The 24930-nt window shown below is 38.6% G+C and overlaps 1 protein-coding gene across 2 annotated transcripts in view; it reads left to right on the top strand.

Moving 5' to 3' along the window:
* LOC116051522 (metabotropic glutamate receptor 4-like) overlaps window positions 1–24930 on the top strand; it is a 191774-nt gene that overhangs the window by 107842 nt on the left and 59002 nt on the right. For both annotated transcript variants that reach the window (XM_031302018.2, XM_031302017.2), the window contains exons 4-6: window positions 21565–21700; window positions 21906–22060; window positions 22397–22537. In XM_031302018.2, the coding sequence (XP_031157878.1) occupies window positions 21565–21700; window positions 21906–22060; window positions 22397–22537 (432 nt within the window). The remainder of the gene's footprint in view (window positions 1–21564; window positions 21701–21905; window positions 22061–22396; window positions 22538–24930) is intronic.

Here is a 24930-nt window from a genome sequence, read left to right as displayed (position 1 = left end):
AGAGCACACACAGACACACATATTTAAGCACTCTGTTCAGAGAATATGTTTGCAAACACACTGGAAAGTGTTGTTATGCATTTAAAATAAACAGCAACATAAAATATGCAAAACAAGTTTTGCAGGTAATTAAAATTAAAATGGACATCCGCTACTACTAGAACTTTACAAAGGATTATTTATTATTAGCTGAAGGTCAGGCTTAGAAAGTGATTAAAGTATACAGTATTTATAAACTTTATATTTGTGTACAACATTTTGAGCAGAAAAAATATGTTATAATTGTCAAATCAAGAATGCTGCATTTGTAGAGAAAATTTTGCTGCAAGAGATTTCAGGGAAAATTATATCACTGTCGCTTTGAATTCTTTTCATCTGCCTTTTTTTGATGCAAAATTGGTTTGGTGCAGCCGAGCACTTAGCATCACAGGGTCTGTGAAATATTTTCCTTTCTGCACACAATCTTGTTTTGGGAGATTGTTTTTGTTAGTGAACTTCTTTGTTCAATGTTATCTCATAAGTGCAGTATTGAGATCATTGTGTACAATGCCTTTTTTCCACAGACAATTTCACTGTTCGTAGACCACCATTTAGTCATGTCTATCTTTATTATCAATACGTTTCAAATTCTGTTTACAAAATCATCTACATATACATTACACACACACACACACACACACACGCATGCACAGACACGCACACACACACACACACACACACACACACACAATCACACACAAACACAGACACACACACACACACACACACAAGCACAAATACATTACAGCAGAATCACTTGAAAACAACCACGATGATGATGTTTAGAAGGTATACCACGGTCACTGTGTTTAGCGTGTTTGCATTTGATAATTAGCAGTACACATCTATCAATTGATTTTATTTGTAACATGATATCTTACGAGGTACATTTCTAGTGAAATGTTATCCCATCATCTTCTTAAACTTGCATGATTCATCATTCTGACAGCAGAATTTGGCTGTCAGATCGGCACACAAAAAAAAAAAAGTCACCTCGTTGAATGACACCGACACTCCAGGATCCAGCCAAGTCTCGGTGAAAGGACACCACAGCTTCCAACATCCTGCTGGAAACCGACACAGGCACAGAGGCACGGAGGCTATCCAGCTCAATGTCCGACGCTGCACTGACTAGAGAGATGCCCAGCAGAGAAGTCGCAGTCGGTGTTCAATTCCTCCACGCTTTTCTCTGTACCCCCTCTGATGTAGAGATGGAGATGGACACAGAGATGGTCTTGCTTGTACACATAGTTGGGATAGTAGCCATAAATAACAAATTAGCAAAACAAAACACATAATGTACAGCTGAGGCAGATGAGGAATGTTTGCAGGTATTTGACCAAAAAAACAAACTAATCGACAAATTGAAATTTCTCCATGACGATGGCGCTAGAAGATGAGTTCTGTGATCACTAAAGTAATTGCAATTCGTCCTGAAGAGAAAAATTAATGTCTGTAGTAAATGGCATGGCATTTCACCGGATAGTTGTCGATACATTTCACTCAAAAACACGTGAACCTCATAGTGACGCTAGTGACTAGGATTCATCGTCTGGGGACCAGACATGTATGTACAAAATTATACACCAATCCATCCAGTAGATGTTAAGATATTTCAGTGGACGAGTAAACTTTGACCTGCTGGTGGCGCTAGGAGATAAATCAGAGGATCACCAAAATAATGTACCATTCATCCTCTGTGGAACATAAATGTGTGAACCAAATTTCATGGCAATCCATCCAAAAGCTGTTGAGATATTTCAGTCTGGACCAAATTTGTGTACCAACAGACCAATACTGCCTAGAGCTTTGCCGCTAGCATGGCTAGAAATCAACATAGTGGGGCTGTCGTTTCACTAAACTGAATATCACGGGTGCCCTGAATGTGTCCCAGCATAGCTGTTGAACCCAGGATAACCCCAAATTACTCATAGTAAGCCCCACTGCTGTATGTTGAACTCTCTATAGACATCAGGTCCCTGTCTGTTTTCATAATGATTACTCTAAAGCTCTGCTCATGCTGGAGTAAGGGAGCTGCCAAAATGCTTTGTGGGTATTCTCTGCTGAAATGGGTGACTACTGTCTGTCCTGCTGGTTTACCTGCTGGCACATTTAACAGCTTTTCCAAGTAGGCATGCATTGTGACTGTTCAAATCCAAATATGCTGTACAGACAAGTGAAAGGTGGGTCAAATTGTCACAGCAAGTTCTTTTCAGGATCTAAATGAGTTAATTAGAGGGAGTCTTTAAATGGAGTGACTTTGAGTAGTGCAAACAAGGCTTAGACTATTTAGAGCACCAACAATGTGGTGAATAAACACCACGGACTACATTTTCAAATTGAATCAATCTTTTCTGACAGTCTCCCCAAAAACTGTATGCTTTAAACTTCACAAACTCATGCTTAATTTCAAGATGTGGTATTAGATTGTATTGTTTTCTGTCTGTTAATATATCTTTTTGCCAATATATCAGATTCTTATTGCCATTGACTTAATGGGTATTTATTTCCAACAAGTCCTACAAACCATATGATGTGGTCATATGGTTTGAGTGCGAATCGGGCCGCATTTTTCTGTCTGAGCCCAGCCCGCGTCCAACAGAGCAGTAACCAAGACCGGCCCGAGCCCGACAGGCATTAAGATATTTATATCCAAGCACGACCCGAACCCGAACATCATTTCTAAATATCCATCCGAACCCGGCCCAGCCCGTCGGATACCACCGGGTCCCGACGGGTCCCGACGGGTCCCGACGGGTCCCGACGGGCTCGGTTTGGGTATTCATCCTCTAGACCACATAGGCAATTTGAGCGTTTCACGAATTAGTGCCCCCAGTGGTGGCAGGAAATATGACCTGTTTTCCATCCTCATACCTAAACGTAACGGTCAAGATTTTAAAAATGTCGTTGACGTTGTGAAACGATCACAGTTTGGTTAGGTTTAGGCACAAAAACTACTTGGTTAGATTTAGAAAAAGATATTGGTTTGGGTTAAAATCAGTACATTTGTTAGCCACTAGAAGGCGCCACCTAACAATGAACCAAGCGGCAATTTCTGGGCCTGAAAAATGAAGCCTATGCGGAAGTGCCTTAAACCTGCATTCTACCTCATTTCCAGCAGGGGGCAACTCCAAAAAGAAGTCTGTTTTTTTTATAGATTTCTATGGGAAAATGGCCCTTCTTCTCACTTGATTTGTTAGCTAGCTAGCTAGCTATTGCTGTATGTGTAGGCTCTATCTCTGCAGTTTACACTCAAACAACTGACGTTAGCGCACTATCTGTTGTTATGTTAGGAGCATTTCGGAGCACCAGAGGGAAAATATGGTAGATTGTTCACATTCGTGCAAATGCGTGGCTTTCAGCTGGTGAAAACGATTGCTAGTGCTTCCAACATTGGCTAACACAAAATGCGCGCAAAATGCCGCCATTTAAGAAGTATTTCAAGGTATTACGGGGCATATGTGACATAATTCACTTCCTGTCATCTAAACTTAACTGAATAACATATTAATGGTGATGGTTTCATTACTTAACGTTACCTGTTTTCGGGTTTGGTTGGGAGTCTATCTCTCTCCCCGTGTCAGCAGGCCCTTTCATCGGCAGGATACTTTTCCGAGGAGCATCTCGCTGCAGTCTGCGGGAAGCGGGGCTTGACATCAAGCCCCGCCCACATCCAAGTCAGTCTTTTTTTTTTTTTTATTATTTTTTTTTTTTTTTACCTACGTCGTCTCCCCATACAGTCTATGGCTCGAACGGACCAAGACGGTAGCAAACCTCATATCCTCTTGTTTCACATTAGATGACAGAAACTGATGTAAGCTAAACACAAACGACATTTCATGCAACAACAGTGAACTGTAATTGGGCCCGTGTACTTTTTCGTTCTTTTGATTTCCAGCTTTGAAACGAAAAGAGTGGTTCGGAAATAACGTAAGACTGCTCCGGTGAAAGCCTTGTTTTCATGAGCTTCTGGGGCTAGCTGCTAGCTAACTCGGAAGCTACATCTGATGGAAGGCAGGTTGCTAATTAGCCAATGCTAAAAAGTATGGAAGTAGCCTACTAGTTTCCCCTGCTTTCTATCAATATTCCTCAGTATTTGTCTTTTGGTGTAGTTTGCTAACATGCTCGTAGACATGTAAATGAACTTTTTGCGTGCTAGCTAAGTCAACGGTCAACACCTTTTATATTGTAACGTGAAAGCTCAGGCTGCGTTAGCTTCAGCTAAACCACAGCAGCAACTTGCACTGCTGTTAAAATGCAACTTTAACCCTCGGATATAACGGTAATCACGTAGCGATTTTACTGTATCTAGGCATCTGTATGTGTGTTCGACCTTTTGAAATACTTAGATCAGGTGTGTTACTGTGCAGGTAATATCCGAGGAGCATCTTGCATGATTGTGAGTTCTACTGAACCAGACTGAGAGACCATTTAAAGACTCAGGAACCCTTTGCAGGTGTTTGGATCAATTAGCTGATTAGAGTGGGACACTTTGAGCCTAAAATATTGAACCTTTTCACAATATTCAAATTTTCTGAGGGTTTTCATAAACTGTAAGCCATAATCATCAAAATGATAACAAATACAGGCTTGAAATATCTCGCTTTGCATGTAATAAGTCTATATAATTAGTTTTACCTTTTAAGTTGAATTACTGAAATAAATGAACTTTTGCACAATATTCAAATTTTTCGAGTTTCACCGTATGCTTCTGGTTCACCTGTTAATTGTTAAAGCAAAATCGCCCCTTTGTACATTTGGTTGTGACTGAATTCTTGCTGTTAATATGAAAGTCCATAACGAAACAACACACCATTCTACTTTTGAGGGCTAAATTAAATGAAATATGGCTCGTTTTCCGTTAGAACACATTGTCATCAATATTAACAAGGTTTAAAATGACCCATTTTTCAAATTTGGATATCATTTCAAAATCAGAAATCAGTAGTAACTACATGAAAACTTCACTGTTGCATGAAATATCGTTTGTTTAGCCTACATCATCAGTTTCTATCTAATGTGAATCAAGAGGCTATATCAGTTTCGCTACCAGGCTGTCTTTTTTTTTTTTTTTTTTTTGTCTTCAAAAAACTTTATTATTCAAGTACAGATCCATAAACACATTGAAAACATTAAATGCATACATACATACACGAAAAAGGGGCGCATTAAATTTACATTAAAGAGGTTGTAAGGCATTGTAAATGTTCAGAGTCCGGATGGCTTTCTTATTTGTCAGTCCTTTTTTAAGGTTTTAAAATACAATTTCATGTCATTTTTAAATTGGTGACTAGCCTATTCGGTTTTCTTTCAGATCATTTACATTTATAGATATAAAATTTTCAAATAAAATTAAAAGATTCAAAATAAAAAACATGTCATTTATCCAAATAATTTTCTTCATAGTAAAAAAATTCTACCAGGCTGTCTTGGTCATGGATGTATTAAGAGAACAGTCTTGGTCCGTTAGAGCATATGGGGAATGACGTAAGCAAAAAAAAAAAATGACTGACTTGGATGTGGGCCTTCCCGCAGACTGCAGCGAGATGTACTTGACTTTTCCAGGTGAAGTTGCAGTGTGACTTCTTCTTTGATTTTTTTAACGGCGGTCACAAACTGTTGTAGCGCATTACCGCCCCCCTCAGGTTATGAATGATCTCTGGCTTCATTCATTGAATCATCTTATCATTCAGTCATTATATGGAGAAAAAAATGAATTCTTTTATCTAGCTTGGTAGCTCTCAGAAACTCAAATAAATATTTAATTATTTTATGGCCTGACTATTTATTTGATATTTCTTTTAGACTGAAAGTCTCTCCCATGTCCTCAATTTTCCTCTATCATATTTATTCACAACATGCTCTGCTGATCAGGTTACAATTATCACATAAACCAGTATATGCTTGCCTGAAGATGCAGAGTTTTGTTTAGTCCAGTGTGCCCTTAATCTTGCAATGATGGTTGCCTTTCTGCATCTATACCCCTTCGTATCCTCTATTCCTTTGTTCCTGCCACAATAACGTCTGTCTTTAGTATGGATTTAGCTTCTGATTTTCCTACTTTTCTGTATATTGAAATATTTTGTGCTCTTGTATATTTGTCTGCAAGCTCCACCATTCCCACATGAGCTGGTATACCCAAACAAATATAACATCGTTCCAACCTTATCAATTTTGTAAAGCATAATTATGTCATGTCTCTCCCTTAAGTTACCTGTTTGCAAGTTTTTTAAAGCTGAGCGAGTAGCCTACACCCTCAATGACTTGACTTGCTCAACCACTGCCATGCTAAAAGTTATGCTGAGAATACTGAAAGATCTGATGTTCTTGTTGCATATTTTATCTCAAATTCTGGTCTTACAAATGCTATGGCGGTTTTACGGTATCTGGCTGCAGACCCATCTGTGAAAATTTGAATATATCCTAGCTATCCACACACATCATAGCTAATTGCCCACTAGTTCCCTTGTTACTTTTAATTTTTTCACAGAGTATATATCTATCTCTGGGGCTGGTAACATCAAAAGGAGGATGTAGACCCCTGATTGCTATACCAATTTTCTCCGCTTTTTCTTGCACATTCCCACCAAAACAATCTGTTCTACGTTTTGCTTGTTACCCTCTTTTTGCTGGGTAATCATCTCTATGACCCAAAACATGCACAAAATATGACAGCATCATTTGAAGTCTTTTGATTTATTTCACCCACCTCAACCAGTGCAGAAACTGGAGTAGTTGGACTCAATTTTGAAAAATCGATATGCTGGTTGGAAGAGTCAGATGAAATTTTTTGAATGAAATATGAAATATTTGCTAATTTTGTCTGAAGTAATATACATTTTTTTACCTTTTGAAAGCCAAACACGTCCACAGACGTCCGAAAGGGTCCCTAGTCAAACATTCAGATATTGAACCAGTTTTGCACGTCCACAGATATTGAGCCTGATTCCCACGTCTACAGACGTCCATAGGGGGTCCTAGTCAGACGTTCAGATATTGAACCAGTTTTGCACGTCTACATACGTCCAAAACAGGACCTAGTTGGACGTTCACATATTGAGCCTGATTCCCACGTCTACAGACGTCCATAGGTGGTCCTAGTCAGACGTTCAGATATAGAACCAGTTATGCACGTCTACAGACGTTCAGAAGAGTCCCTAGTCGGACGTTCAGATATTGAACCAGTTTTGCACGTCCACAGACGTCCATAGTGTGTCCTAGTCAGACGTTCAGATATTTAACCAGTTTTGCACGTCCACAGACGTCCAAAATAGTCCCTAGTTGGACTTTCAGATATTGAGCCTGATTCCCACGTCTACAGACGTCCATAGGTGGTCCTAGTGAGACGTTCAGATACTGAACCGGTGTTGCACGTCCACAGACATCCAAAAGAGTCCCTAGTCAGACGTTCAGATTTTGATCCGGTTTTGCACGTCCAAAAGAGTCCCTAGTCAGACGTTCAGATTTTGATCCGGTTTTGCACGTCCACAGACGTCCAAAAGAGTCCCTAGTCAGACGTTCAGATATTGAACCAGTTTTGTACGTCCACAGATGTCTATAGTGGGTCCTAGTCAGACGTTCAGATACCGAACCAGTTCCGCACGTCCCCAGACGTTCAAACCAGGGTCCTAGTCAGACGTTCAAATTTTGAACCTCTTTTGCACGTCCACAGACGTACAAAAGTGGGTCTGAACTGACGGACGTCATAAAGACATTATCTGAACGTCTACCTGACGTCGCTTGTTTGCTGGGTTATTTTTTTGGTTCTGTAATCAGTGTTGGTTGATTTAAATTTCCATTTTTTTTATGCATGAATAAAGTAAAGCTATAGTGCATAGTTTCTGTCGCCCCCCATGAGGAATTCTAAATAATGACAACACCACTGTTGTTGCATCCACATGACACAAGCCTTCCGTGATCACGCAGGACACGGAGGATTAAAAAAACTGGATCTTCACTCGAGTTTCAGCGTGCGAAAGTTGCCGGACAACACCGTGTTCTAAACATTGCCATACAGAGAAATACAGAGAATTTTGTGAAGCTGATACTCTTAATTAGCTTTGTATCAACTCATATGGCAATGGCTTGAATGTAACAGACATTCATTAATATAAAAAGTTACGCACTAAAGCTTTAAAACTTAAACCTTGAAATAACATTGACTACGTTTACATGCACGTAATATTCCGGTTTATGCCCTTTTTCCGAAAAAGACAATATTCAGAATAAGCTGTTTACATGGCTAATGAAAGAGAATATTCCATTAATATTCCCGTTTACATGTAGCCGTGCAAAATACGATTTTCACCAGCGGTGGTGGACTTGTTGGAGCGTGCGAACACAGATTCCCTTTCCTTCCTTCAACCAGCTTCTTGAAAAGGTCGGTGTAGCGATGTGTGCGTATATCCAAAAACCTGTTGATATCCAAGTGTTTGATAATGTTTAAAAGTAGCTGTGTTTCTCCTTCTTCAGGTCTGCAGCCTTGCAAACTGTTGGCTGGTTGGTTTGTGTACAGCAACCATAACAACACACAGAGCTGACCGTAAGTTGCAAACAGGCAAGAGGCTCTACACTGCGGTAAAAACCCTGACTGAGACGCATATTCCGAATGCGCTGTATACATGTCCAAAGAATGCCTCTAAAACCTGAATAATGCCGGAATATCTCACACGTCTTAATCGGAAAATGCTATATTAGGAAAAAGGCCTTTTTCAGAATATCCAACTGGAATATGCTGTTTACATGACCTGTATCATCTTCGGAATATCGTCATATTCGGAATAATAGTGAAATATTGGTGTGCATGTAAACGTACTGAGTATTGTGTAGACATGAACTTTAGCAGAAATGATCAAATTTGAAGATACTATAAATCAGTGCAAAATATTGATTATAGGGTCCTCTAATCTAACATAACAGTCCTAGAAAACCTTTTTAGTTAAACACCTAATCACAAAGAACAACCTTGTTTGAGAAAATATATGTTTTTCCTTTTTGTCTCAGAGGGGGAACTGAAAAACAAAGCTGTTTTATGCTTCACGTGATGTCAAACCTTTCCTTAACAAAGAATGGAAAACAGCTCTCTAATAAAAAATCAGCCCGGTCTCACGGCAGTTCGTGTAAATGTCACGTTATTTTTAATCTATTGATACGTGTTCACGGGGACGTTTTTGTCGTTTTTTATGTGGTGGCCAGCACGAAAATGTGAAGTAGCCTAATGTATTTCAATGGGAAGCATATTTCGTGGTCACAGCATGAAAATGGTAGGGAGTAGTATAAAAAGCCGAAATTCCACGAAGGGAGATCGGTCGGGGTGGTGGATGGGTCAAACAACACAAGACTTCCACCTGGGCAAGCGGTGATCGCGTCCCGCGTGTGACGTTTTGTTTCCCGTAGTCTTCCTAATCACAACTGTCCCGTTATTGTTGCGCGTCCCCAGCGGCCGTCTCCCGGCGTGTAAGACGCCCTTTCCCTGTAGTGTTTTTCCTAAACCCAACCTCCGCCATCCCGTTATCGTCCCCCGGTGGCCGCCTCCCGGCATATGGGACGTCCTTTTCGGCCGTCTCCAGGCGTGTGAGGCGTCCTTTACCCGTAGGGTTTCGTGCTGGCCACCACGTAAAAAACGAGAAAAACGTCCCCATGAACACGTATCAATAAATTAAAAATAACGTGACATTTAGGCTACACGAACTGCCATGAGACCGGGTTGAAAAAATATAGTCTTAATAAATATAAATATAAATATAAATATTTCATGAACACCAATATTGTCCTGAAGGGTGGGGTGAATACAGATCCCAGATGAATGGAAAACACCTAAACAATAGCTCATCCTTCTCTCAATACATGAACCAGACAACGGCAATGATAACAAAATCTTTCAAACAACTCCCACACATGTTCGTCTCAGATTTAGAATATTTATAAACGTATTGAAAATGTACTCTGTGTTTTTTTTTTAATTATTATTTCTGTCCATCTATTCTACAGGGACTCGGCAGCATCAACAAATTAGCAAAAACAAAACACTTGACTTATTTATTTATTTTTTGCTTCCTCGGCAGGCAGTTTTTTTTTTATACCATATGAATTCACAAATGGTGTTTATATCACCTTCCCACATCAGTGCGTCCACTAAAGCTGCATTCTATAAATCAAATGAAACACTGTTTTTTGATTGCATCATGAAAACATCTTATAGGGTGATAGAAAAACAGGCGAATCAATCAGTCAATTAGAAGATGAAAGCAGCTGCTTCCTCTACACTGTTTTGTCAGCGTTTAATTGGTGAGGAGGTGATGATGACAAATGGACCCTTCATCTCCTGCAGTCAAGGTTTTCTCTAGGACCGGCACCATCGCAGGCTTTGTCTCAAGGGCAGGGATGCAAAGACAGTTAGGGATAAAGAGACTAGGCATATTATTCAGTCATTTTGAAAGCACTTTACTCCACAAATCAATCTTGAGGTTGCACTTATTTTGCACTTCTTTGCAGAGTTTTTTTTATGAAAATGTTCCTCCAGGTTTGAATTCATTATGTATAACAGAACGCTCAATATGATTTCTACAACCCAGCAAAATAAATGGGCAAAATGGGCTTGTTTGTTGTCCGCATATTTTGCCCATATCTCTGCAGTTGTGATTCTGCAGCTCTGTTATCTCTCAGGCATGGCAGCTTAAGGGCTTGGGTTTTCCTCCTTGGAAGCTCCTGTGCTCCCAGGCAACAGGTCCCTCTAATGATGGGAAATTTTGCTTGTGGCACGTCAATTATGGTGCAAAAATACTCCCGAGCAGCTGTGTATCCTTTCCTGAGGCTTAGCATTTCTCTCATAAGAGGTTTTCTGTGCTATTGCAGGTCCCCTCCTCCCACTCACTCTCATAATAGCACCAATAGAATATTAAGCATAAAATACACACCAGCTAATATTTTCTCTGAGTTTACTCTACGGGAACTTCTTGTCGGTAAAACAATAAATTGTTTTTCTCTTCAGTGAAAAGACATTTGATTTCACAATTTGACAAGAAGAAAAAGGTAGACCTGTGAGTGATCCAACAGAGCAGCTGTGCAGCCTGCGAAGATGACCTCATCTCCACAGAAACATAAAAGAAAGAGCAGCAAAGTGAAATTAGTAGGTAGCCTTCTCTATATGGCGCCTATATTTTTCCCTCTTTTTAATTAACACATTTTTAATATAAGCAGCAGGCTGTCTTCTACACAGGACAGGTCAGAGGTGTGAAAATCACTATCTGGTAGAGGCCCGGGCTATCCAGAGAGAATTAACAAGAATATCAGTTGTATGAAGTTTCTCAAGCTCTCAGTTTGAGAAAAAAATGGTCTCGCTTAAACATAATGAGTACTACAAACATGTTGATTACTACAACTTTAACAAGTATATATTTTTCTCATTAACAATTTTTCCCCCTTTAGCCATTTTGGGACAGAGCTCCACAACTAACTTAACATTACATATATTTGACATACTGAATTATGGCCTTACAAGGCTGATATGGCTAACTGGATAATTTATTAGCATACAGTTGCTTACAGTATTTACACATCTAGCAGATACAAAGCAACATTAGCATTTATTCACTATTTCTCAGCTCCATTTTGCTCTCCACCAACTTCTGATGGAATATCTGACTGCTAACTTTGCCTGTTATTGTTATATGCCAGGTATTGTACTGTCAGTCTTTTGCTTAATCCAGGTGGTTGCCATGACTGAAAATGACGCTGATGCGAGCGTTGAGACTGAACCAAAACAAGTAAAGCTGCAAGCCTTTAACCCAAAACAATGACCTGATAGATGCTAGAATGCTTTGTAGAGCTGATATGTTGTCACTACCAGCGACCCTTTTACATACATGTATTTGATTCATTGTTCACATAAAAATATTTTAGTACCGCTTTAAATTATGTCGTGATGGATAGGTATGTTTTAAATCTAGTGACATGTTGATGTAACTGGCTTGGAATGATTAATTCTAAATGCAGAGGGTGATATTGAGTGCTACATTGCCACTGTTTTGTTGCTCGTTGTTGCATAAACTTTGAGTTGCACTGGGAGGCCTCTTTGTCATTTTTAAGGGTATCAGTGTTGCCAAAGCTTGCTTGAAAACTCAGTCAATTTGGTGGCACTGAACTATGGCACTATTACAGAGTCAATTAGGTAGGCTACAGTCTAAAGCACTTCTATTTTTTGGGCTTAGTGTGCAGACTCAGCTCTGCCTAAGGCATTTCTGTGCTGTAGTCATACGAAAGAGGTCAGGCTGAAGTCAATTGGTTTGATTGAAACTGCTGCCCTTGCTTTAGAGGAGAGGTGAAAAATAAAATAGAACATTATACGGCCATGTCGTTTTCTTTGTGTCTTGCACTTTGAAAAGGTATTGTGGTGAAGTATATCTGTTAATGGGGATATCTGTGGTGATATCTCAGAAGAGCAGACTGGAGGGGCTCTGTAATTAAATTCACATTTTCTTTACTTAAATGTGATATGGCAGACAACACGTCAATTCAACATTGCTAAAAATGTTGAGGGATGATTCATTCTGGCACTGTGTTCTGATGTTAAAAAACATTACCGTTATTAGCTTGATGGAGGTGATACTATTTAAAGGTCAACATTTAAATGATGAAAGGCTTTGACTCCTCCACCATGGCCAGATCCAAATGAGGTCATTTTGGTTCACAACAATGTTGGGAAGCCAAGTTACTGTTACCTAAAAAAAAAAAAAATCCTATGATCGCTTATTTTGTCTGGTAATACAGCCGGCAACACAGAGAATTAGAAATGTTATTTAAAAAATATTTTTCTGTTTGATGTTTAAAAATAAGAACTGACAGAAAGGAGTTTTATCCCTAAGTTCTGCAACTGGCCATATTTGTCAAAATGTCCTATTCATCCAAACACCATGGATGGAGGCAGTGCTTCATTTTATTGTTCAGATTACCAAAGTACTATCAAGCTAAAAGAGAGATACAAAAGAAGCGATTAAACATTTTTTTGTTGTTTGACATTCCAACGTGGACCGCAAACCTGAAAAGAACAGTCTAAAAACTGTGTGGAGCCCAACGTTTTAACACACTAAATGGCAATATGGCACTTTTAACTTTGAATTTGAATAGATGTTTTATCATTGACAAGGGTACTCACTGAACGTGCACTATGTTATCATGTAATAGGGATTAGAAGTTCCATTTTATTTTAAATATAAATTCATCAAACCCACAGAGGGTACAATACATTTTTTTTATGTGTTAATACTAGGACAGTATGGGATGAGTAGTAAGTAAATATCTATCAAAACATTCAGAAAAACAAACACTAGAAGTTTCTATTATAATAGTTCCCTGTTCACTCTTTTGCATATGTTGGATTTTTATTCATTTTAGGGTTCCATAACTGCATGTTAGTTTTTGTAAAAGAGAGAGGAGATTTTAGTTTTTTATGACTTTGAGCATGAAAAATAAGTGAACGTGAATTCATTTCAGAAGCTCTGTGTGTTTGCTAAGAAGAGTGTGTTTATTTGTATTAAAAGCAGAATGACAACAAGCCGTTCAATGAGAGACACTGACGTGTTGTCCTCTCTACTTTGTGCTTCAGTGAATTAACCATTCCAGGAAATATTTTATTTTTGTATCTTATTTTGAAGTCTCACCACAGCTGCAATTAACAAAAATAAAGAATTCTGACATTGGCTTGTAAAAAAGAAACCTAGGCAGTATTTAAAAGCAGACAGTTGATTTAAAAACAACAATGTTTTTGATTTCAGAGAATAAAAATCCCCTGTACAATCTAAAATAGTTTATCAACAAATGCTACCTTTTGTTGAGACAGAAATGGGTTCATTCAATTCTATAGTACTCTTTGAGGCATAAAATGTGGCCTTAACATAAGATAAGATAGACCTATTGATCCCGAACTGGGGAAATTCCCTCTTTACAGCAGAACACAACAAAAACAACAGAATAAGAAAAATAAACATTAAATAGAAATAAAATAGGGTTAGGGTTGCTGTATTGAAATGCACTTTTGTTAGGCATTCATGATATTTCGTCCTCTACACAAACACCTCACAATATAAAACCCATCTCATACAACAGCACCACACTAGCCAGCACATACGGTAGTAGACACTGTTGTCCTATAGCCCATGGTGTCCAGTATGGAGCTGTGGAGAGACAAAAGCAAGCCAAATGAAGAATAAATAGAGTAGATTACATGTTCATTCATACCTTGACCTACTGAGACGATTCTAGGTAAAGATAACTTTATTTAAAGCAGCATTAATTGATTTATTTTGGCCACTTGGGGGCAGTGGAACAGGCTTTAAACACAACATTAACATAATCTTAAAAAGTGGGGAAAATGTTGGCAAACTGTATTTATGCAGGCAGCAAATACATAGAAACATTAGCTTTCATTATAATCTCCAGCTAGCTGCTAACTTTGTCATTTGGTGCTGGGCAAGTAGCGTACAGTCATTTTTTTGAGCTGTTTATGCTGGAAACTGCTGCAAATAAAAATAACAAGGATGTGAAGTGTGTGTGAACAAAAACAGAAAATTTGCAGGCCGTAAAAACTGAAACAATGAGCTGAAAGACGCCAAATACTTCATAGAGTTAAGGGGGAACTGCAAAAATCGGATGATAATTATTTGTTTATAACTATGAGCAACTTCTTTCACATTACACAGTGTTTTTAAACCATTATTAATATGAAAATATAGATTATTACATTGTTATATCTATAGTTTCATATCTATGGTAGGAAAATAGGATGCGTAAAAAAAAGCACATCCAGCAATGTGAAATAGTCCCTTTAAAACATTCCTGGTTCTGTGCCTGGATCCAGATTTTCAACAAAAAACAATGACTTGTTCCTTGGCCCCTAGCTAAAGTCTCCACCAAGTTTCATTTAAATCTGTAATTAAGTTTTATAGATAGCTTGCCAACAAACAAACAAACAATGCTAAAAACATAACCTTCCTGGCAGAAGCAAACATAACTAAATCTAATTTTTAGTTCTCACTTATTTTTCCTTGGTGGTGTTTTTTAAAGTAGCTGTTGCACTCTGACACAAACCATGTCACGCAAATATCTGTGGTACAGCCAAATAAAGAGAAATCATAAAGATTAGATACTTAATAAGTAGACAAACATTTTATAGCACATTGTTAACATTCCTATTTCTGAAAATCAAGTATCATTGAATTTTTTTGTCTTCTGTTGTACATCCTAAATTGTTCTTTTCCAAATATCATTGTACACTATATGCCACACATCATTAAGCATACGACTGATTTTTCAATTTGTGCATGACTGGTATTGGACTGTTTATGTGCTCTCACTTGATTTAACACAATATTTCAAGCTCAAGTCTGAGTATCAACCAACTTTTACACGCTGCGAAAGCACAAAAATAAAACAACCCTGTAAAGTCAGAAGCATCCAGAGCTTTAAAAAAAAGAAGAAAAAAAAGAAGTCAAGATGGTGCGTTCCAACTGGTTAATTATTTACTTGAGTGGCTCCACTGACTAAACACACAAAAAGACATGTGTGGTGAACAAATAGCACGGGAAAGATGTACAATTAGGAAACTCAGTGGAGCAGAGACGCAACAAATTGTGTTTTCAGTCTTAATACTATTGTATTTCTGTGCTTTAATTGAACATGAACTGAGCATGGACACAGCATAACAGATTAAAGTCTACAACCAGCCATGCTGATAGGGCTTGCAGTGGAAAATATTGGAAATGTATTTTGAAACATATGGCATCGTTGGATGGGAATTATTTTCTGGCATGTCAGACCCACATAGGCAGATAAAGTTACACAGTATACACTTGGCACAAAAAGGAAATAATTTATAGGAAGAGGTTATTTCAAATCTCCTCACATTATGCTCACATATCCATGAAAAACAACCTCCTGGTTCAAAGCAAGTTAGCAGCAAACCTATAAGATTGCTCTTTGTGTTGTAAATGTAGCAGAAAGGTAAAACCATCACAGACAAAGTTACTTTCAGTTTCTCATGATCTTTGGATATGTTGTCAGTTCGGTACTTAAACTCTTCCAAGAACTTTTCTGACTTTGCTGCAGTTCACATTCCATTTGTAAAACCCCAGTACAGCTGCTGAGAACATTATAATGGTTAATAGTTCACACATGTCATTTTAAATGTCATGTTACCTCAGTTCATAATAAGATCTACATGATCCAATTGCTTGCTGACAGACTACCTCATTAATCCAGCAATAACTGATCATTATTGGTGATTTAGTGCTATCTGTATTCAGCATGAAGACATCTGTGTCTTTTTCACTGAATAACTTTACTCCCTGACAAAGAGGTCTTTACATAATGCATTCAAATTAGAGCACAGATGAAAAAGCATTGAATTCAGTGGAATTAAAAAGCTGTCTTTTTTTTTTAAAGGACTGCTGCAAGGTTAGCAAGCTCACTGCTGTTTACTGTGTCCTGACTTATGCAGGGAATTATAGTTTTACCTTGAATTGTTACATGAAAGCCGTGAAATGGGAAATGGGCTGTTACAGGCAGAATGAAGGAAGTGACACCAAAGTTCCTGTTTAAATAGAAAGTTATTAAAGTCCAGGGTTTTACACATTTAATAAAATGAACTAATGTATGCACATTTGAAGTGGTTACCTCCCCAAACAATAGATGCAAAAGAGGACGGAAAGGTAATTCATGCCTGCATGAATCAGCACTGTCACAGCACTGGAGTATTGTCTGGCTACACCATCTATCTATTCTGAGATAGGGGGAAAAACACTCTGACTTGTTGTATTTCTTTAATACCTATCACAACAGTCCTGGTCGGCGCTAAGTCCCATCAGCGGCGGTAGAGAGAGGGGAGGGACTCTCGTGCTGGATGTCAGGCTCTATCCCGGAAATGTACATCCTTTGAGTCAGACTTTGTGTGTTGGCTCAGTAGGGATAACATTAAAGGAGAAAAGTTGATCTGAGAATACATATTTGAAAGCAATACGGAATGCCTGAGAGCCTTACTGCATTATGTTCCATTATATTTTTTGAATTGTCACCTGAATTGTGTGTTTTCCTTTACATAAATACAGTAATTTTCAACTTTCTAACATAGTAAACATTTAATTTGGTTTGTTTGCCTGTCAGCAGTATTATGGAAAAACTACTTGCCCAATTTTCATAAAACTTGCTGGAAGGATGTAGCATGGGCCACGGAAGAACCCATTATATTTTGTGCCGGATCTGAATCACAGGGCAGATACACAAGTTATTTTTCACTTTCATTAACATTGCAAGGTAGGGGCACTGTGACATAATCCGATTTTGTGCTTGTGTTCACAAAATTCAAATGCAAAAGAAATGCATCGTTTGTTGATGTCTTGTCTTGACCTCACACACAGTATGACTGTTGTTATCTGGAAGGCATCTAAATATAAATGAAAAGCAGAAAAAGAAAGCCGCTTAGCTGTCGTGGCAAATACAGATTACATGACTGTGGCTGTCCTGACACTGCAGCAGCTATTTGCCACTATTAGTTTCCATTAATTTTAGTGAACACATTGTTAAGATAACCCCAGGATAGTCCTCTGCTGTGACATGTGGAAAAACTGCAAAGTGAAGACGTGGTTTTTCACGCTTCTCACTTATCTAACGCCATCAATTTAAGTAAACAACACAAAATGACCGATAATAGAGCCTGTTTAAGTCAACTGGACAAGTGGGTCATCAACACACACAAATGGCTGAAGTGATGAAATGCTCTCATGACTGCCGTCAAGACACACACTCCCTGAAGCAGTCTCCCATAAACTAAAAGATGATGAAAAGCATCCAGACAGTAAAAGTGTGATTTTTAGGGATACCAAACATCACTTCTAGGAACAAACACATGATGCACTTCCTGTCAAAATCTTTAAAAAAAATTAAAATTAAAAAATAAATGTCCAAAAGGAAATACATTTAAAAAAAACTGAAACAGCCTCAAATGCTTCCTAACAGCTTTGTCAGAACACGGGACTTGATAGTGCTGCACTTGAAACCATTTATCCATAACCTAGTCTTTCATGTTTATTAATAAGCAATCTACAAATCCTTTAACTCAGTTTCACCTCTAAATCATCTTACCAAATCTTGTTGTGCTTATTGATGGGTTTTTCCTCCAGTTAGAAGAACAACTGACCAATCAGAGCTTTGCAGGTGGGATCCTCCTACATAGCTAGCTATCTACTGTAGCTACACCCACATAAGATTGCAGAAAAACATAAAACACATGCATGGATGAAATTGACAGAGCTGTACAGGTTGTTGACTTACATACTGTATATAACAACTCTTAATTTAGCAGATTTCTTTGGTCATTGTGAAAAACATTTACTGCTCTTAGCAATCACTACCACAGCTTTTGTTTCTACTGAATATTACGTGCCGTACAATGCAAAATAACCCTTACCTTGCACGGCAGCTGGATTCTTGAGATATCACAAGATCATGCGAGAATCGGGAGAAAACACATCACACAAAAATCCATCTTGTCAAGCTTAAAAAAAATGTGTTTTTGTGCGAACAGCAGCGGACAGCACCAATCAACTTCCGGGTGAGGAGCTGCAGTTGTGGTTTAGGTGTGTTTGCTAGCTGCAACTGTTCATTCAAACAATGGCAGGAGTGACAGACAAATGGTTCATCCAATCATCTGCCAGGTATTTTTTTGAAAGTGCCCAGTGCCTGCCCTTTCCCAAACAGTTTCCAATGACGGCTTCTTAGATGGTTCTGTGTTAACAAACCATCTTGCGCGTCAGGTTAAAATAACCCTCCTTTCTAACAGAAACTGGCTAAAATGAACACATCCGACTGGATGAATGAACAAAAACAAAATGGCACTCTTAATCTGTCTAATAAACTATAAATCCTATAACTGTATGTTTTTGGCATTTCCCTCAGTACATCTTGGCACTACAGTGGTGGTCACCAGTGCTTAAAATGTATCTGCTCTTAGTACTGCAAACAAGGTGCTTGGTTTCTGCTGTTGTAACAAATAATAAAAGTAAAAGTATTATAAAGTATTAATACCAAGCAGTGGTGCAATGTTATCCTTTTACTGTAGTGTGAGACCAGCGCTAATTCAGTAGGTTTGCAAATTTATAGTTTCATTTTCAGGCTGTGGTGTAGTTAAAGTTTCTTTATTTTGTGGCAAGCAGTAAGTACAAAACTACAAAAACCTAACCTGTCTGCATGACTGAAATAGAGGGCTTTTTCCTCTAGTTTCTTCTCTTTTTGATGCAATTATGAACATACTAAAAAGATATACGGCCCAGGTGGGGGTCACACATTAAACGATTTTGTGTTTGGTTATGGTGGTACGGGATCTTGATATCCTGCTGTCCTGCCTTCATCCCGACATTGTTTTAAAAAACAATTTAGTCCAAACTGAGGTTGAGAGGAAAGAGAAGTTTACAAAATATGTTGCATGTGTACTTACTGTATCTATGCTGAAACGTAATTTTTTTTTTTTTTTTACTGGGTCAGATTATACATTTGGAGAAAATGAGTTGGGCACAGCAACCATGCGTTGATTTCTTTTGTCACAAACCCTCATTAGCTCACATTGCAGGATTGTTTCAGATTTTTTTTGCTGACGAAATTTTGTGTGAGGACTGGGTCAGAAATTCTGTCTGACCTTCTCAAACTTACAGTAACAAGACTGGTGACAGCTGTGCAAGACAGTCTTTGTCTCGTTTCTGTCTCAGACCTCAAAACTGTTTTAGACATCTAAATCGGGATTTCGCTGCCCTCTCATTGAGCTGGGCACCAGGGTGGAAGACTGCAGATTGATAGTATTCTAGGCCACAGTATTGCCAAACACACACACACACACACACACACACACACACACACACACACACACACACACACAGGACAATAATTTGCAAGTACTAACAACAACATAACAATGGTAAAAGTATTTTTGCTGTTGTAGTTGTTATCTGTGTGAGCTTCATGCATTAGGTTGTTAACATGACTCAGCTGATAGAGAGGGAGGTGTAATTTTAATTAATTTGATTGTTCAAGCATTTTATTGGTTGTTTCCTCTGATTGCTTTTTGGAGAACAACTTGTCAGGCTGTGGAGTTAATCTTTTGTTTGACACTGTTAATAAACACAGACTTCGGCAAATAGTTATTTCTAAAGTTTAGCTTCCATGACTCTGGTCTCCATCTATAACAGTGATGGGTACAGTATGTTTCTATATAGTATCTAGTGTATAACGATATGTCTTGGCTGTGTCCCCACTGTCCTGAGAGCTACAGGATGCTAGGAAACAATCCTTCAGACAACCATGCCACACTGAGGCACTTTAAATCTCCCCATAGAAATCCTGTTGGAGAAGCACTGGAAACATTGCTTTGACTGCACAAAAACACATCACAACATCCTTTCGGGTTTTTGGGGTTTACTTTTCAATCTGCTTTTGCAAGGACTCAAAGAATTTGTGATATTCTGAGTGCATAGTGGGTCTAAGCATGGATTCAGACCGAAAGCATTCACAGACAGTCTCTCTTGCATAATGTGTACCGTAAACGGTCATTAAATGCTCCATGCTAGCAGACATCGTCATAACAGTATGCTCTAGCATCACAAGCTACACAGCAGCCCTGCAACACACATGCCTCCACAAACCTCTGCTCTCATTAACAGGTTTAACATGAAATTAAATTAAATGCAACTAGCTAAAACAAAATACTTGGGAATGTCCCAAAAATACTTGGGAATTTCCCAAGTATTTTTTTCAAGTAACTCAGTGTCACATATTTAGCAAAACCACCAAAAGTAAGTCGCGGGAACAAAATGTGGAAAGTGCAGAAAAAAAAGAGGAAGTAAACCTAGCAGTTCGTTTTAAACACAGAACTTGACCTATTACAGGAAAGTGCCCAAACTATACATGAAAACATATTTAACTCCATAAAAATACAATAGCATCACTTATGGAACCATGGGAAAAGTAAGAAATGTTACACCAAAAATGTTATTGAGTACCTTTCAAAATAAAGTCTCTGCTAAATCCACGTAGGAATGTACAGGGATGTATTCCCTGTTCATAATAATAGAGCAACAACATACACACTACAACACATTGTCACATCATTTACTGTCCCACAAAACTGCTAAATGACATTCTGTAGATAAAGAAAAGGGCTTACATCAAGAAACTCTCACAGCCAGGGTGTTTCTTTCTTTTAGAAGCCACTATCCTGCCGGTTAATGCAGCATTTCACCATCTCAGTTTTAGCTTTCTAAGCATTTCCTGATAAACTGACAACACAATGCCCTTGATTTCATTACCTCCCCGTGATTGTTTATTTGTACCTAATTACATTTAAATTCAGTTCACACAACAAATATGTAAAGTGACATTTAATCCACTGTATGTTTCATTTCTTTGATTTATATGATACTGTGAAGGTATTGTTTTACAGTTTCCCTTAATGATCACATTGACATGTATAACCTTCTGTGTGTTTAGGGGGTGTTTGTATCTCCCAGTCTGTCAAGATTCCCCGGGAGCCCAAGCAGGGAGAGTTTGACAAGGTCATCCGACGACTCAGAGAGAACCCAAATGCAAGAGTTGTCATACTTTTTGCCAGCGAAGACGATATCAGGTAAGGCGTGGTAATAGCTACATAACACTCCTTTGAAGATTCGATAAACACGACAGCAGTAAATGGGGCAGAAACATGTGGGAACACAGCCGTTTCAGTCCAGCTCTGCCAGACCACTGTGTAATGAATTGCAAAACAAAATCAAAGTGGAGCCTGCGGGATGCTGACCTTATCCATGGCAACATCTGTTTACTCACCTTTGCAGGCGGCTACTCCATGCAGCCAAAAAGGCCAACCAGACAGGTCATTTTATCTGGGTGGGTTCGGACAGCTGGGGCTCAAAGATCTCTCCGGTTGTGCACCAGGAGGAGATGGCAGAGGGAGCAGTCACCATCCTGCCCAAGCGGCAGTCCATCAAAGGTACAGAGAAGACCATTGTGCATATGTCAGATCTCCCTGTATAATAAAACAATGTGCATATTTCAGTGAAATATTCTTTTCATGTGATGCACGGCTGTATCTGTTTGCAGAAGAATAAAACTTGCTTTGTCATGCTAAACCATTAATCATTTAATCATCAAAGGTCTAAAACACAAACTTCTGTCAAACAAAGCAACAATGTAAATTGAACATATGCTATATTTAATCAATTTTACTGTAGAACACATCCGAGCCCTAGCTCACAGACTGTACCAACGCTGTCGTTTACACTGCCACTCACTGTGTCGACGACAATAAACCCATTGATCTGTCTAGGGTTTGATCGTTACTTCATCAGCCGAACTCTGGAAAACAACAGAAGGAATATCTGGTTTGCTGAGTTCTGGGAGAACAACTTCAGCTGCAAACTCAGCCGTCACGCCGTGAAGAAAGGGTCCGGGCTGAAAAAGTGCACAAGTAAGATACTCTCCTGTTGTCGGAAAAAATATTTAACGTTCCTTTTGTTCAAACTTTTAACCAGTGTAAGAAACATTCCTCTGATGTCTTGAGGGAGGTGACACATTTGGCTCACAGTGTGTTCTGACAGCATTGCCTACCTATGAAAAGTGGAGCAGCTATACATCCAATATTCAAACATACCGTTAATCTCACAGCTCATTTCAGTGCTGCACTATATTTCTGCTGAGTCCAGTCTGTTTACCCACATGGCTATAACAAGTGGATGGCTCAGCTTGGCTGCATGGTTCAAGCTTCAGGCTCAGTCAGTGTCATACGTTATACCGCTGTGGAGAGCACAATCTGTCTTAAATTGGAAAAACACTGCACATTTTATAAAGATTTAATCACCAATTAAGTAGTACAACATGTATTTAGGGGACGAGGTAATAGTGTTACCTGGGGGTTTCCTCGCAGTAATCTCCCTTATCCCCTCATATTATTTCTGTTTAATTGTTTAACAATTTAGCTTCACTAATAGTGGTTAATATACTGTATAAGATGCGTCATCCTAATAACAGCAAAATGGATGAACATAACAATGACAATCATTTGGGAGTCATGATGTGAGACACACGCTTATTATGAGTGGCATAATTATCTACATTACATTGTATATACAGTAGTTATTCACAGGTTATTGGAGGGGCATTCAAGATATTCCTGACAATATTATTTAGCAGGGCCAGCAATCTTTTTTGTTGTTGGCATTTGTGCCTGGCAACGCCTGCATATTTATAGTTAGAACAGGTTAAAACAACTGGTCGATCACATCAATCAGCCACTGTAAAGAAATGTAACTACAGTATATAAGTACAGTGTTTGTAGATGATCACCTAGAAGCTAGCAGACCAGCTAATGTTAACGGCTCATCCTGTGATCAGTGTTGGTTAGCATTCACTGTCTTGTTAGCACATTATAGTAGCTTCACAGACTGCAACTTAAAACAGTAAATTTTTTACTTTGTAGATTTCACGTTTTGCATTTGTAAAACTAAGCCTCTGGTGCTTGCTGAAAGAAAATATGCAAAAATACAGAAAGGTTACATATGTAGGCTATTAATGAGATCCTAAACTGTGTCTTTCAAAACATACAAGTTTTTACAGTATGTGTAACCGAGGCCAGAATTGTATACTGAAAAATGACCTACCAATTCCTTTCTCCTCCTCCTTCTATCAAGAGTAGATCCAATAATCATAATACATATACATTTACAAACAAACAAAAATTGAATTTCAGATTTGATTTATTCTGCTTGGGAAGATATATGTCATTGAGCCCTACATTAAGCACACACATTTAAAATGAAAGCAAATTTTAAAGATGGTTTACTTCACAGCGAGGACAGAGTAATGTGCAACAAGTAAAGATAATGATAAACAGTATTACATTATGTTACGTAACATAATTATGGCCTGTGCGGCATACACAGGAGGGCGACACCCCAAATAGATCAGCACATCATTACAGGACACAAAGTTGGAAAATCACCCACTCACATTCATACTTAAGGGCAATTTTGAGTCTTTTGTCTGGCTGAATGATGTGTCTTTAGGCGGAAACCACACACACTCCAGGGAATCAAAGTAACGACCTTCTTTCTGTGGGATGACAGTGCTAACCACTGAGCCACCGCACTGCCCTGGAGCTAGATGTGTGTATGCACAATCTGCATACGCTATTTTCCACACACATACTGGTATTTTTAAACAAGAACGTGTCGTGACAGCATGTGAACAGTAAGTCCACACATGGTGTATAATTATTTTTTCCAGACTTCAAAAAGAAAACATCAAAGAGGGAATCTGGACAAAATATTTTTTGTATTTTTATTTTTCCAGCGCATTACAGAGCAGCATTTATAAACATGTGCAGTAACATTCTTCTTTTCAAGTACACCAACAAAATACACAGTGATGTGGAAATAGTCCTTAACGCAGCGGCTGCGGGTTCAAATCCGACCTCCGGCCCTTTGTTGCATGTCATTCACCCTCTCTCTACCCTTTGATGTCTTAGCTGTCCTATCAAATAAAGGCCTAACATGCCTAAAAAAAACACCTCTGTGTCAAGCAATACAGTACAACAGCACTACAATCTACAGCTTCCAAAATGACAATAAAGCTGAATCAACACCTCTCAAAACAGATTCAATAAAAGACGAACATTGCAACCTTCGTGAAGTCAGGATTTATTGCAAGGCTTTTATAATGTGTTACACTCTAGTTGTTTTAGGTGTACCTCAACCACCAGCTGAGTGTACATTGTCTCACAATGCTGTATGCACCAATGTAATAGCTGTTCGTTATGATTGGGTGATAAGATGTAGATACGACAAGCTGACTATAATGAGTTAA

This window comes from Sander lucioperca, chromosome 6 (assembly GCF_008315115.2).
Source record: "Sander lucioperca isolate FBNREF2018 chromosome 6, SLUC_FBN_1.2, whole genome shotgun sequence".
In the NCBI taxonomy this organism is placed as follows: Eukaryota; Metazoa; Chordata; class Actinopteri; order Perciformes; family Percidae; genus Sander; species Sander lucioperca.
This window is presented reverse-complemented; position numbering and strand designations above follow the sequence as displayed.